The sequence below is a fragment of the Nannospalax galili genome, unplaced genomic scaffold (genome assembly GCF_000622305.1).
Source record: "Nannospalax galili isolate Female #2095 unplaced genomic scaffold, S.galili_v1.0 scaffold70, whole genome shotgun sequence".
Lineage (NCBI taxonomy): Eukaryota > Metazoa > Chordata > Mammalia > Rodentia > Spalacidae > Nannospalax > Nannospalax galili.
This window is the reverse complement of record NW_008328543.1, coordinates 157,023-172,476: the sequence shown is the minus strand read 5'-3', so window position 1 is coordinate 172,476 and position 15,454 is coordinate 157,023. Positions and strand designations below refer to the sequence as shown.

The 15,454-nt window shown below is 39.7% G+C and overlaps 1 protein-coding gene across 7 annotated transcripts in view; it reads left to right on the top strand.

Annotated features, from left to right (window-relative positions):
• The window catches only part of LOC103729463 (protocadherin-15), a 1,150,197-nt gene that overhangs the window by 992,964 nt on the left and 141,779 nt on the right, over positions 1-15,454 (top strand). For 6 of the 7 annotated variants that reach the window (XM_029560656.1, XM_029560654.1, XM_029560646.1 and 3 more), the window contains one exon: positions 12,884-13,090. The exons of the other annotated variant lie outside the window; for it this stretch is intronic. In XM_029560656.1, the coding sequence (XP_029416516.1) occupies positions 12,884-13,090 (207 nt within the window). The remainder of the gene's footprint in view (positions 1-12,883; positions 13,091-15,454) is intronic. 7 annotated transcript variants of the gene reach the window in all.

Genomic DNA, 15,454 nt, shown 5'->3' with positions numbered 1-15,454 from the left:
CATTTGTTTATTTAATAATTCTTTGTCCTCCGAGAACTATTGGCCTAGAAGTATGAAAATAAAAACTAACACATTAGATTTATCTGCTGACAAGAGGGGTTAAAAATTCTTAACAAAGTATCAAAGGAGGATTGATTATCTGGAGTTTCAAGGAAAATTTCCTGAAGATTACCCCAAGCTGAATGTTGCAGAGTCAAAAGAGTTTGGCCGATGAATAAGCATAGGAAATGTGTTAGAACATAAGGAAGGGCAGAGGGGAAGCTTAGAGGCCTAACAGCTGCATGTAAGCAGCTAAAGGGAAATGAGTTAGAGAGCCATACACAGAGAGAGCAAATGGCTGGACAGCGTCTCCTGGATGCCGCTCAGCAAGGTTAGAAGTCTTTCAGCAAAGGAAGCTACTGCCACACTTGCATAAAGTGACCACACGTGTTCTGTTTGTGTTCACATGTTTTAATTATTGTGTCGCAGCACAGAAGTCAAGCAATGTGCATCCCCTGACTTGCTCCTCTCCCTAGGGTCCCAGTCTCTGTAGGAGTCACAAAATTTGTCCAAGCATTGTTTCAAACTGCCTCATTTAAAACTGAAAATCAATTTTTTCGCTCTGCTCTGCATGCTGGCTGTCCTGGGATGTCTGAGAACTGTGTAATGCAGTCTATCAATTATAGAAAAAAATCAATTAAAAGTGTGCACAGATAATTTGCTTATGTTTTAATAACCTTTCATATCAATATAAGTTTTTACATACATACCAGTTCCAAATGGCTGTTTTGTGTTCAGTGAAGGGCATAATGAGCAAAAATATCAATATGAAAAATAATGATGTTCTGCCTCCTCGAGTAATTTCTGCCCGTGATGAATGTGTTTGAAAAGCCACTGTCCAGCAATTCCGCTCTGTACTGTCTTTCAACTATCTCACTTTCTACATTATATTTTGTTTTTCATTGACTATAAAATATTTTTTATTGTATTTGATCCAAATTTTTGTTCGGGAAGCGGAGAAAAATAAAATACTCCAAAGTAGCAGCCTCCAGACTAAAGAATTCCACCCTAGAAAGCTCCAGGCACACTTCCCATCTGGTGGGTGTCATGAATCAGAGATTCATCATCTTCAGCTTCACTGTTTCTGCCAGTGATTTATTGCATATGCTGACAAGAAAAAATGTAAAGGTGACATCAAGATGATAAAGAGATAGTTCAGGAACCTCAACCTACCAAACAATTAAAACTCATTGGCAAAGAAAAGGATGCTACCTGGCAAAACACTTAATTAGTAGCTATCATATGAGAGTATTTAAAAAGTGATGCCTATGGCAAATAATCACACACTGGATTTTCCCAGAACAACTCATGTTTATGACCTATGGTCTTTGAATAATTATCGCCAACACCTATTCACTATCAAAAACATCCCAGTATTGATGATGAAATATATAATCATTCCATACACTCCTGCATAAAGCCATAGTAAAACACCTGTGAAGGAGAAATGAACATGCATTTGAGAAGTTTGATGACAGTGATTTATCTGTGTGCTGAACCTCTTTAACACAGCCCAGAAAACTGCCTTTTTTACTATATGTATGTTTTTCTTTTTTTTTTTTTTTTTTTTTTCGTCTTTTTGAAACAGGGTTTCCCTGTAGCCCCAGCTGGCCTGGAGCTCACTATGTAGACCAGGCTGGCCTCGAACTCACAGAGATTCACCTGCCTCTGCCTCCCAAGTGTACTATAAATATTTTTAAAGCATTATTTGTACACCAGGCCTCAAATATAAAACTAGTAACAGATCAAGTGAATAAATTGTTAATAATTCATTGTCTCTTGGTTCTTTAAGGAATAACTGTTTTATCTAAATCCTTTTGATTAAACACTTTGATTAAACTCTGGTAAAGCTGAGGCCAAGTGTGTCACGGTCCCTTCTGCTTCCTCCTGACACTCAGCTGCCTCTTACTGGCTTGTTCCTGAGTCTAGCAGCTGCCCTTGATGTGTTTTCCTTTGGAGGGAGTCGCAGGCATGTTACAATATCTCCTACCATGTATCTGGCGCTGTCCTAGCACTTTCCTGGCCTTTCATGCTAGCAGGCCCAGATGGAGTGAATCATTTGTAGGGCCCTAAACTTATCAAGCTACTTCCATTCTCCCCTTTCTTAAATTGCACTTCCCTTTCCACGTCAGAGGTCAAATTCACAGTGACGTTTCCATATTCATCTGACAAGACATATGCTTGGGAAATGTAGCTGCTGGTCAGAAACCTGGCCTTGCAGCCTGTTTGCCTCTGTCCTGCAAGGTCCCTGCATAATGATGATGTTCTTTATTTTCTCTTTATCTTTACAGATGGTAGGTAGTAATGCTTTCCTCATACCGTGCCTCTGTTTAACCCTCACCCTTTATAGAACACATAGAAGTCCTTCTGCCCACCGTGATGCTGGGTTTCTTCCTGGCACTTGGATGTCTTCACCATATCAAGTGCATACACTCCAATGTGTCTGTATCTGGTACACTGTTATCTTGCATTTCTGTCCCAAAGAAACTGCAATGAAATCACAAATTCAATCCCTTAATGAAAGCTAAATTTACATTGAAGCAAAGTTCAGGCGATTTATAACTGTGTCGGAAATGGCTTTCTTCTAAAGAAAACATTTTTTGAAATAAGAAATGATCCAGGGAATTAAAATTAGTGACCTGTAGCATTAGTGCCCATGTATTAGTGTCCTGGCAAGTTACTTACTTGAGTAGCTTGAGGGCGATACATGAAAGAGCTGGTCTAAGAAAAGAGCCACTTGACTCCTGACCAGCAGGATCCCTCAATGCCAGCTCTCTAGGATACGCCTACCTCAAATAATGATGCCACCCTATGTTCCAAAACTCAATGGAAAACCCAGATTCAACATTTTTAAAATATAGAAAGGTGTGTGCTGATTTGCAATTTGCCGTATCCTTTCTTTGTGCTGATTAAGATGCCCAGCATCTGTCAGACAAAGATGTATAAAGTTTCAAGACAGCCACAAATAATAGCCATTTTCCTTCTGGTGGCTGCAACATTTCTAATTGTCAGCTTGGAAAACTACTTTAGTGTGTATCTAGTTTTTTCAAATTAATAATGTAACAGGCTATAAACATCCTTTTAAAATTCCAAGCCGTCTTATCTTGACTCTTCATTGTAATTGCTAGTCACCTAAGCTAGGTTTTCTCTTTTTCTCACAGGTTTCTGTCTCACTACATTCTCATGCGTCCTTTATATGATCTCCTCCAATAATTAAGGCATTTCCTCTGCCCGTTTCTTTACCTCAAGTCTGCAATCATTTTCAGCTTGGACAGGGCTGTCTCTCACACCCTAACTTCTCTCCCATGTACCCTCAAAATTCATTTTCTCACACTCTCAGCTGAGTAGCATCGAAGTTACCACAAGCCTGCCCCATACCTCTGCATGTTGCTTTCAAACCTCTCTACCCCACACAACCCCATTTGATTTTCCAACAGAGATTTTGTCATATTGAAGGATTGCAGGTGTCAGAGTCACACAGAGCAGCCTGTTACCCTTCATCAATCATCACTTCTCAAAATACGATAGACTCTCCCATGGAAGTTAAAGAACACTCAAAGATAGTTAGCTCTCTTAAGAGGACTATGCAACAAGCAGCTGTCCTTTTATGCCCCTCTATAGTGTATAAATATTGTAAGTTTATTTGTAAAAAAAAAAAAAGCGAGAGAGAGACAGAAAGAAATAAGATCAGCATGAACCCTTCCTTTGGGGAGATTTCACACAGGAGCATTCAGTGACATAGAGTTAGGACAAAACAAGCAAACACAACGTAACCCAGGTGCCTTGTCCCAGCTCCATGTATGACACCTGTCCCAGAGAAGGATGTCAGCCGCCAATTTTTACAAATGTTTTATCTGGGTATACTTGCCTCTATTCTTGTCTTTCTTTACTTTTTTCTAGTTTTTGAGAGATGATAGAACCATTTGAGGTGCTTTTTTAGATCTATTATATATGGGGTTGGGGGGTATGTAGGGGTGTGTGTGGGTATTTCTGCTGGCTGTGTGAAGGTGCTCATGGAGGCCAGAAGAGGGTATCAGATTTTTCGGAGATGGAGTTAGAGGCTGTTGTGAATCACCTGTTTTAGGAGCTGGCAACTGAACTTGGGTCCTCTGATGCACTTTTCCATCTGAGCCATCCCTCCCCAGGCTATGGAGTACTTTTTGAAGAGCACTAATTTCATCAATGAACATTAAACCCCTATGACATAGTCACTTTGCTGAGCCTCCTAACCTCTTCCTGTTAGAATTGAGGATTTCAGTATAGCAGCTCTGGTGTGGAGACATTTGGCTCACTGTCTTCCGTACATTACATCATCAGATTAGTAAAGAATAAATCTATCACCTTACTCGAGCGGCAAGGTCTCTAAGACAAAATGAATGTCTTTATATTTTAGAGAAAATGACCCCATAGAAATTTTAGTCCTTAGCTTCCACAAGCAATGAATCACTATTCTTCTGGAGAGTTTTAAATAACACATTTTCTGAAATCCATTGACTTCTTTGATTCAGTGGGAAGTGTTCAGGCTGATTTGATTGTTTTCATTTAATATATTACTGTATAGAACATTATTCTTGCCTTTTCAACAATAACTTTTTGCCTTTCTATTTCATTCTGGTATATTTCTAAATATTCTAATCACAGCCTAAATTAATTGATTCCTACAGATTGTGTGAACTGGTAAGAGGAAGGGATGTGTGGGGCCTTTAGATGAACACCACTCTCCATCCAGCAGGGACCATGAACACAGAAATGAACAGAAAATTTACCTAGTAGCCTCTAAGTGTTCACTGACAGAAGGAATGCAGAGGTCAGATGTGACTTGGCTGCTTTCCTTCCTCACACAGTGATCAAGAAAGGCAATTTATCCAGTCCCTTCACAGCATCTTGAAGTTGGCAAGGCCCTTCTACCTGCAAACGTCATTCTGAGAACAGAACAGAAAATCCGTGGTTCCTGAAGTATGCAGATGAAACCTGCCTTCCCAACCATTGCCAACTCCCTCCACTCCCTGTTACACCTACCCAGCCCCCTCCAGTCCCCTACATGAACTAACCCAGTCCTCCCTTCACTCTCCACACATGCACTTCCCAACCATTTACCATACTGTGCCCAGGTAGACTTTATTCACAGATTCTTGGGTGTTGTGAAGAAATATTAACATAAAATTCATATATTGGCAAACCTGTAGGGCAAATAGAACTATTTATTTTCCTCAAGAAGAACCTGACTCAAGAGTGAAGCATTAACTCCCCCTCAGACCCTTCAGTCTATTTTAACATCAATATTTTGAAGTTTCTTACCTTCAGTATTCACATAGTACAAGACAGGTTATTTCATTGGTTGGTGCACAGAAGGTGTTTCCTGGAGGTTGTGGATACTGTGAGAGGGGGAACAGTGGCCCTGGGGAGGGGGGTGCAGGAGGTGAGATGCCCCAAGTTAGATTAAAAACCTTTGTCATGGTGCTGCCTGTGACTGCCCTGTCTCTTCATAATCAGCAGCTTTCTGTGTGCAAACCCTCATTAACTAATCTGGCACACCTGTGATTAGTGGGCAGTATCCAGAGCTGTGGTCTCCCTGGAGTGACTGCATAGCTCTTCCTCATTTACTGAAAATGGTACTGTCCCATGAGTTTGCATTTCCAACTCTAAACAAAAGGGAAACATTTTTACTATTCAAAAGTGCATGAGACCTTTGAAGATTTTTGTTTCCATTGTAATAAGTTACTAACAGATGGGCTTATTCTTACTTGATGCAAGGGTGAAATATATTTCCTTTTGTTAAAAATATATCCTAGTAGGAAGTGTGTTGATTTTACCTTTTTTGTCCTGATATAGGGTCTTCAGAGAGTGAGATTCCTGTGTTCTGTGTAGGAAGGAAATCTTTGTCAAATGGAGATAATTTATTCCTATAAAAATGGAGTTCTTTAGATTTGCAAGTTTCTAAACAAATCAATTTTACTATGTACAACACAGTTGCTATGTTTTATTTTTTCACTCTGTTGTATGTTAAGTTTTTTGATGTTTCTAGTAATTCACTTCCAAACTTCTTTATGTACCCTTGAATTTTCACTTCGTCAGAGGACGACCTGTAGTGTTTAAGTAAGGATAACAAGTGTTCAAGAAATAATGCAATGCACTTATTTCAAACTATTAATTAGTCAGTGATATTAATATGATCTTTGGCTAGGGAAGCATAGACTTGCAGTGGACCATCTCTCCCGAGGACAGTCTGAAAGAAAATGTATGTACACAGAACAAGAGGAAATACAGCCTTCTGCAGGTTACAGGAGGCTTAGCACCAAAGCCATTACTGAACTCATTGAGACCTGGGCAGGTTCCTAAGTTCCCACAGAGAATCTCCCTGCAAAAATGAGGTTCCCCGTGCTGTGTCCAACCTTAAAGCCCAAATTAGAATCAGAGACTGCTCAAAGTGGAAACGGATGGTAACTTCTGGAGTAAGAGGCCTGAGAAGTGTTGACCTGACCTGCTCACTTGGCAGCTGTTTTCAATGGACCATCAACTCCTTGGCCTTCATGAGATGGGTTCACATGCCAGACCTGTACTTTCCAAAAGACTGAATGTTTCAGGGTCACCTGGTGAGCTTGATTTTGAAAAGCAAATTTCAGAACTCCACTCACAGAATACAGATTCCTAAGTAATTTTGAAGACTCTAATATTTGAATGCAAAGCACGTGTATTTAGTAATAAAACTAACTTTGAGCAGGTCTGAGTTTTTAAGGTTTTCTGTATTTTGAATATGCTACATACTCACATAATGTTTTGTATGTTGTTTACTGTGACTTGGGAGTATTAAAGGATTGCTCTTGGTTATGAGAGTCATTGAATGTTGACATTGGTCTAACCCAGCTTACTATCATTAGATAACTCCTGTTTTGGTAGTAATATGTGTTCTCCTTACCTCTGTGCATGCTTTCGTTCACTGTTCCATATGTAGAACCACCATATGCTGCTATATGTGTGAGAAAACAATATTCACAACATCAAGCCAGGCATCTTGATTCCTCGGGAGTTTTATTCTTTCTGACACAGTGTCCTCTGTGGCATGTAGAGAACCTTATTTCTGCTGTGATTCTCCTTAGAAACTTGGCTGGTTCACTGAAGTTCTGTAATGGCTTTGGTGCTAAACTTTCCATAACCTGCAAAAGATTACATTTTTTCTTTTTTTTCTGTGTACATACATTTTCTTCAGGCTGTCTTAGGAGAGATGGCCCACAGCAAGTCTATGCTTCTATCAAAGATTGGCATTGAACTCTTCCTAAGAGATAATTTGAAATTCTGACCCTAACCCTTCCACTTTTCAAGTGCTGGGGATTACAGACCTGTGTACCCATACTAGGGTTGGAAAATTATATCTCATGGAAGGATTTTTTACAAGAAATGACAAGACAGGAAATATTTTTGTTATATTTTAGAAGTTTCAAATTGATATAAAAATAGCAAAGTACTTAGGGAATTCCAACACGATGGTGTATGAGATAATAAGATAGGAAAAATGGACCATGTGAAAAGATATTTGATCCATGAGGATGACTGTGGGCAAAGTATTTCAGAAAAAGAGAGCCAGAAGATTCTGAGGCAAAGCACGCCTGGATGTCAGTAAATAAGAGCAGCGTGCTGGAATCAGTAAGTGGTCAGATTCTGCAGGGCCTGAGTCATCTGGAGATCACTGGAGGGCATAGGAAAGACAAGTGGGGCTGGGATGTAGTCAGAGGTAGAGTTCTTACCTAGCAAGATTCTGTGTTCCATCCTCTTCACTGGAAAAGCAAAATAAACTGAAAAAATCAAATGTGCCATGATCTACTTATTATTTAACAAAGTCAAACTTCCATTGTAAGAGTGTCCCGTGAACAAGGCTAGAACCAGGCTGAACAGTTTAAAAAGTGTACACAAGAGGGTTGCAGTTGGATCAGGGTGAGGTGGAAATGCTTATATCCAGGTATACATATGTAACAATGATAATTAAAGAATACGTCAGGGAATTGAGGAGACGGGGGACTGTGGGAGAAGTTGGAGGGAAAGAGGGAGAAGAGGAGATGATGTAAATATAGTATTCATATATGAAATTCTAAAAAAGATAAAAAGTTGAATTATAAAAAATGACCTCATAAATTAGACATGAAAACCTCAAGACCCTCAATACCCTCAGCTTCAGACACTGTAAATATGTAACTTCTGTCAAAATAGAAAAGACTGGTGGGAATTGTTGGAATTGGTTTGAGTGGAGTTTAGAATGAACTTTTGCTGAGATTCCATATGAAATCTGTGAGATATCCAAGCAGGCTATTGAGGACATGGTTGGATATAGACTGGAGAGAGAGAGAGAGAGAAAGAGAGAGAGAGAGACAGAGAGAGAGACAGAGAGAGAGAGACAGAGAGACAGAGAGAGGGACTGAGAGAGACAGAGAGAGACAGAGACAAAGAGAGACACAGAGATCAGACCTCACAGAAACTGTTATAACCCATCAGGTTAAAGGAAACCCGTGGCCTGATGTCTAACACTTGGATGATCGCGTTTAGCAGTGAGCTGAAGAACAGACGAAAACAAGGAAAAGTGGTAACACGGGAAGAAAAGAGCGAGTATTGTGGCTGCTGGCAACGAATGCTTTAGATGCCAAAGGCAGGCCAGGTAAAATAGGTACCGAAAGTAAATGTTGGTTTGAATGTCGAAGCCACTGGTGACTTTTATAAGAACAGCTGGATTTAATGCTAAGTCCCCAAAGCCGATTTAGGTGGACTTTTAAAAGACAGAGTAAGTAGGCAAAGGTAAAAAAAAATCTCAACAGTGGGCTCTGTAGATGCGCAAAAGTAATCCCTGCTTCACAGGAAGATCTTTTATTTCTCCTTTTGGTAGAAATTATTAAATGTCTTGACAAACTTTCCATTTTCCTTTTTAAAACTTAGCTATGTACATGCGGAGTTGCATATTAGAGATCATGGAATCTGTGAAATTATTTGGCCCTAGTGCCAGGATAATAGTTATCCTAAGGCAAAATGTGGTATCACACACCTACAATCTGAGTACTTGAGAGGATTAGAGAGGTTTGCTGGGTGTTCAAGCCCAGCCTCGGCTCCAGAGAGGAACCCTACCTCAAAAAGCCCCCCCAAAAATAAAAATAATGGAAATGTTATTCTGTATTCTTAGTTCTTAGGCATAAGAAGCTCAGAACTTCTGCAAACAAACCTGACCTCTCATTTATTTTTTGTGTGCTTTGGGTGTGTGTTGTATGTGTGCATGCAGCCTTCTCTGCGTGTACACATGTGCATACAGGTTACATATGCGTAGATGTGTGCCTGTTTACTGAGAGCAGAGACCAATACCCAGTGTCTTCCTCAATTGCTCTCACTTTATTTTTCAAACAAGTTTTTCACTGAACCTCACTAATCCACCTAGTTGACCAGCGGAATCTAGGGGTCCTCTGGCTTCTGGCTCTATATGTGGGTTCTGGTGATCTGAACTCGGTTTCTCATGCATGAGAGGCAAGCATGTCACCAATCAACCCATCTCCCTAGCCCACAAACTAAACTTTTAAATACACGTTTATACTATAGCTACAAACTTTGTTAATGTCAAGATCATTATTTTATGAGAATAAATGGTTTCTTAAAATGCTGCCTTTCCCAGTCTCCTCCCTTTCTCTCACCTCTCCTCCCACGACCTATTCATTACAGTTGAATGATGTGTCACAGTCTGAGAACTTCCAGAAAACAGAGAATGACTGCATGGGCCTCTTCATGTTCGGGTCCACTAAGGAACAAACTCTAGTTTTCAATCCTGCATTTTAACTTGAACTGAAGCAGAGATGCTTATGTTAATATCATTTCCTGCACCACTTTCTCCCATCCATCTTCTCTTTGTTTTTGTTCTGTAAGTTTGGGAAACTTGAAGTGAATATCCATGTTTCTCAAGCATCAGGAGATGAACATGTGAACCCCAAATGCCTATATCTTGAATACTGGGTGTCACTGAATATGAACTAAGCTCCAGCTTCCCCCTGTGCAGAAGTGCCAGTTCTCACATCTAGAGATACCTGTGGCACTGGAATAAAACTCTGGGCATGGACACAGATCACTAGATGTGTCTGCCATACTCCCAGTAGAACTGTGGATGCAGTAGTAAGTAATAGTCATTATTAACACAAATTAATGTTAGGGTAATAAACAGAAAAACTACCTGTGTTGTCTTACAAAACTTTGGGGGAAAGTAGGAATTGGGTTGTTCTGCCTTCAGAGCATCCCCATTTTATTTTTACCTGATTTTCCTAATTTGATTTTTATCACCACTAAATCATATTGTTTTTATGAAGCAAATAATACATTTCCCTGAATTTGCAGCTTGTCGTAGTAATGAATGACATAAACTGAGTATGTAATGTAAGCCTCTCCCAGTAATTACATTCATTCTTTCCTCTTCTTTTTTGACATAGAAATGTGTATGTGTCCATTTCTTGTTGAGGGAGATAGATTATAAAATGTTTGAATCTTCATAGCATTGCCAGAATTTCCTGGACAAGTCATACTGACTATTAGAGCAGGAAGAACAGAATAGAAAGAAAGGTGCCCCACTCAGAATGGCCTGCCTGTGTGAGCCACTCATTGCCCACAAGCCTTTCTGCAGCCTTGAAGTTGGGTGGGAGGCCTGTGTTGGAACCTTTGGTTTTCTTAGTGATCCACGGTGTTTTCTGATCCTACATCGCCCTCTGGTCAGCTCTCTCCATAAAACTTGATGTATGTTACAGAACAAGCTACTAAGGGAATCTCCATGGCTCAGCACAGATCAATCCCCTGAATGCACAGGAATCTCCTCTGTACTGAAGTCAGTAGCACAGAAGGCTCTATGATGAGGGTGGAAGTGACCAAGTTCCCATCAGCTGCAGGTTGATGCCCAGCTGCCTGCAGTGAGGAGCAGGACTCAGAAATACTTTACACCAAGGACAAGTTTGACACATCACTGCTAAAAGATGAGATTGCATAAAGTAAAATAAAATTGCATTACAAAGGAGAAATTAACATACCACACTAGGGCTAAGAATATTTTTAAATAGACAAGTAGAGTTTTCACTTCACTATAACATTATTGTATTATCCATTTACTAATTGTCATATCTTAAAATTGGTAGTTATATAACCTTCCTAAAATCTCAAATATGAATACTTACATGGAATAACAGATTTGGGGAATTTTCTTGGGACAAAGTCACCAATTCTACCTAACATAGCTGGAGTGCACTGTTCACATTCTTATTAGATAAAATGTAAATAATATCAGAGGAAAAGTTGTATTTTATAGGTTGGGTTTAGGGTACGAGGGCTTCTCACTACCGTGAGTCACTACATTGATTGCTACAATGGATTCTGCGGGACTCAGGATCAGCCCATATCTCTTCTTCTGGCTCCACTCTGTATCCTTCAGAAACTGCATTTTCAATTAAGAGGCTCACCATACCATGGAGACCTCAGATTTTGCCTATGGACTGAATAGTTGAAGGTATTTATCTGGACGACTTATAAAATTTTTTTATGAGCAAAAATGCCACTTTTTCACATGGAAAAGCACACTAGGGTTTATTATGAAAGGTTTAACTTCCACTTTGAGTTGATGTCAGATGATCATATGACTGAATGATAATTGTGGTTTCCACTGAATTTTGGAGGAGACTGTCTAGAGATCAGTTGTGATGAAATAATTTGAATTTCCATTTGTAAAATATAAGTGCTAAATAAAAAATTTAGGTCTGTGTTCCCTTCAAAGCATGATTGTGTGAAGAAAACCAAAAGATAAGTTAGTACAAATGAAATTGTCACCAGTTTCTTAAAATTAATAAAATTGAAATGATAAGCATATACATAATACATGAATATTTATTTAGTCAAGAATAGTTGAGCAGCATATTTCTATTAAATAACATTAAAAATTCTTTAGCTGCTAAAATGTTATGTTGAATTCACCTCTGGCCTTTGTACAGTGGTTTATGGGCTTTCCTTAGGTGATTAATGCAGCTTTAATTTATTAATTTTATGTGAAATTGTGACTAACCACCAGCAAATATATTTCATGGTTCTGGTCTCTAGGAGTCAAGGTCAAAGCTCTGTCAGGTTCTATACTTGGTGATGGTGCACCCCTACACAGTTGGCATACCTGTGCTGTGCTCTCCTGTGGTTGAAAGAGGCTAGCTTTTAGAGCCTCTGTTTTGTTTGTTTATTTAATTTTGGAAACTCCTGTGCAACCCAGCCTAGCCTAGAACTTGGGCATCTTGAATGTCTCCTAGTGATGCAATGGCAGATAGATTCCCTCCTGTTACCTGGGGCTCTTTATTAAGGACAGTAATTCCATTCATGGAGACACTGCTGTTATCAAGGTATCACTTCCCACCTCTTAATAGGGTTAGGGTTTCAGTTTAGGAATTTGAACAAACATTTACAGGACAGCAGGCAGCTAGTCATCACTGTCGAATAGGAAGACATTGAAAAGACAAGAAAATGCAGTGGTGCATTTGGATGATAACGAGGTCCTTTTCTGTATGCTTGAATTACCAGCAACTCAACTGGATTCCTTTCCTGTGTTTCTAATTGTGTTTCAATACAAGTATCTCTTTACTGTATATAAGAATTTCAGAAATTTATTGTGATTTTTCTGAAATGTGTACTCAGTTTGAGGACAAGCAGAGAAGGCTCTCTCTACTTCCATTCCGTCTCTGGTGTTTTCTAATTGTCTTTAGGACATTTTTCTCCCTGCAAGGATGATCACTTAATAGTGATTCTGAGGTGTCTACAGCATGAAAACTGTCACTCCAAGGATATCATAGCTATTTTTGCTTTTAATTTTCAGGCTGAGCAGGACAATGGACACCCACTTCCTGCCTTTGCTAGTCTACACATTGAAATACTTGACGAAAACAATCAGAGCCCCCATTTCACAATGCCCAGCTATCAGGGGTATATCCTGGAGTCGGCCCCAGTGGGAGCAACCATTTCTGACAGCCTAAACTTGACTACTCCTCTAAGAATTGTAGCTCTGGACAGAGACATAGAAGACGTAAGTTATGTATATGTTTTTGCTGTTGGTTTGTTAATGTATGTCTTCTTATACATGTTTATAGAAAGTAGGATATGATATACCTTCACAAACTACAGAGCAGGGAAAATCAAAGCCAGTGTGGCGGATTGTAATGTTTAATTGAATTCCACATCAAAGATATTTTAAAAGTATGTTTTAAGTTAATAACTTCTTCCATGTAGGTATAAGGAAGCCAGTTGGTGCTTGGTAAATCACCAGGGCATCCTTTGTATCAGTGAAAGTGTTTGATACAGTTTATGAAAAAGGAAAATAATGCAGGACAAAGTGAACAAAAACTTATAAACTGGAGCTGAGGATGACAGGCTGGAAGGCACAAGGACCTCAGTTTTTATCCCGGCACCCACGTAAAAAATTCTGGGTCTCCACCTGGAAGGTAGAGGCAGGAGGGTCCCTGAGTAATTGAAGTTAAGACACAAGATTTCAACCTTTGCTTCTCATACACAGAAAGGTATGCAGTACAGCTGCATATGCTACACATACATACACAAATATGCACACACATGGACACACATGTACGTTCACACATAAGTAAATTAGTAAATGAGAATGAAAAATGTGTAACAATAACTAAAAATGATAAAAGCATCCCAGAATTGAACCTTGGTATTTCCTCTGGTGGGGTGGTAAGTTATTGATCAAAGTATTCACCCTAGGGTGCTACTGATGCATACACACTTCTGCAGTGGTTGGTAGGACTTCTGTTCCTCCAGGATATATGTGGCTGGCCTAGGGACTTATATTACTGAACCTGCCCTATGAGTGGAAAATGGTCCAGCCTAGGCAAATGAGAATAATTTATCCTATTGGCCAGAGTGGTTTTACATGCAAACTAAACAGGATATCCATGCCCGGCAAATCCAGAGCCCCACTAGAGACTTTTGGGTCTGTGGTGGAGCCAGGAAGCTAGACACCATTTACAATAGTGGAAATGAATGTGACACCTTTGTAGCCAAGGAGCTGATGTCACATTATCAGAAACAGCAATCTATCAGTGGAAGAGCAGGAGCACAAGAGAGGCCTGAGGAGTCCAACATCCCCAGAGCTATCTACGTTCCCAAGATTTCCCTTTCATGCTGTGAACCGCCACAGTATCTCCCATCAATATGTGTGATATGCAGTGGTGTATGTGTACACACGTGCATACACATATATGTAGACATGCATACACAAATACACACGTACATGCATACACATGCATATACAAACACCATAATACACACACAATGCACAGAGTCTCATACACACATGCATGCACACTTATACACACACTTTTTTTTCGGTCATTTGCAGCTTTTACACTCCTGACTTAGTGACTCTTTCTCCTCTGCATCACTGCTAGAATGTCCCATGGTTTTCCAATGTTCTATAGCTGTGTGTGGCCTCATATCTGTGGATATTTGAGAATATCCTTTTAGTAGTCCTTTAAATGTGACTGAACTACAATCATAAATTTTCAATTTTGTTTAATTTAATTTGGGGAAATTTCCTAATTAGCTCCAGCTGTCAACTTGACACATCCTAGATTCATTTAAGAGAGTCTCATTTGAAGGATTACCCAGGTCCAATTGGCCTGTGGTCATGTTTATGGGAAATTGTCTTGATTGTTGATTTATGTGGGAGGGCCAAGCCCACTGTTGGGAGCACTATCCCTCTTTTAAGTGGTACTAGGTGATAGAAGAAAGCTATCTGAGGGCACATCAGACATCAAGTCAGCAAATGGCATTCTTCCATGGCTCCTAACTCAGTTTCCTGCCCTGATTTCACTCAGTAATGGATTGTGACATAGAAGAGTAAGCCAAACAAACCCTGCCCACCACACCCCAGTTACTTTTGGTCATAATGTTTTATTACAGCAACAGAAAAGTAAGTGGTGTGTGTGTGTGTGTGTGTGTGTATGTGTGTGTGTGTGTGTGTGTGTGTGTCTGTGTCTGTCTGTGTCTGTGGCATGGGGTCATATTTTTGAGACCGTTTCATGTATTCCAGACTGACATAGAACTCAGTATGTAGCCAAAGCTGACCTTGAATACCTGATCAGCCACTTTTACCTCCCAAGCTATGGGATTGTACCACCATGCCTAGCTAAAGATTTTGCTTAATTTTAATTAGCAAATACAAATAATCACATTTGGCTAATTAGACAACACAGCACTGTAATGTCCCTGAAAATATCATTGCAAAGAACTTCATCACTGCAGGTATAACATATTTTCAGATGTGTTCATGTATGTGTGTGTGTGTGTGTGTGCACATGTGTGCAACCCTCAGCAGAGACTGACAACACACTTGGCCCTCCATGTCTCTCTGCTCAGGTTCTGCTTTATT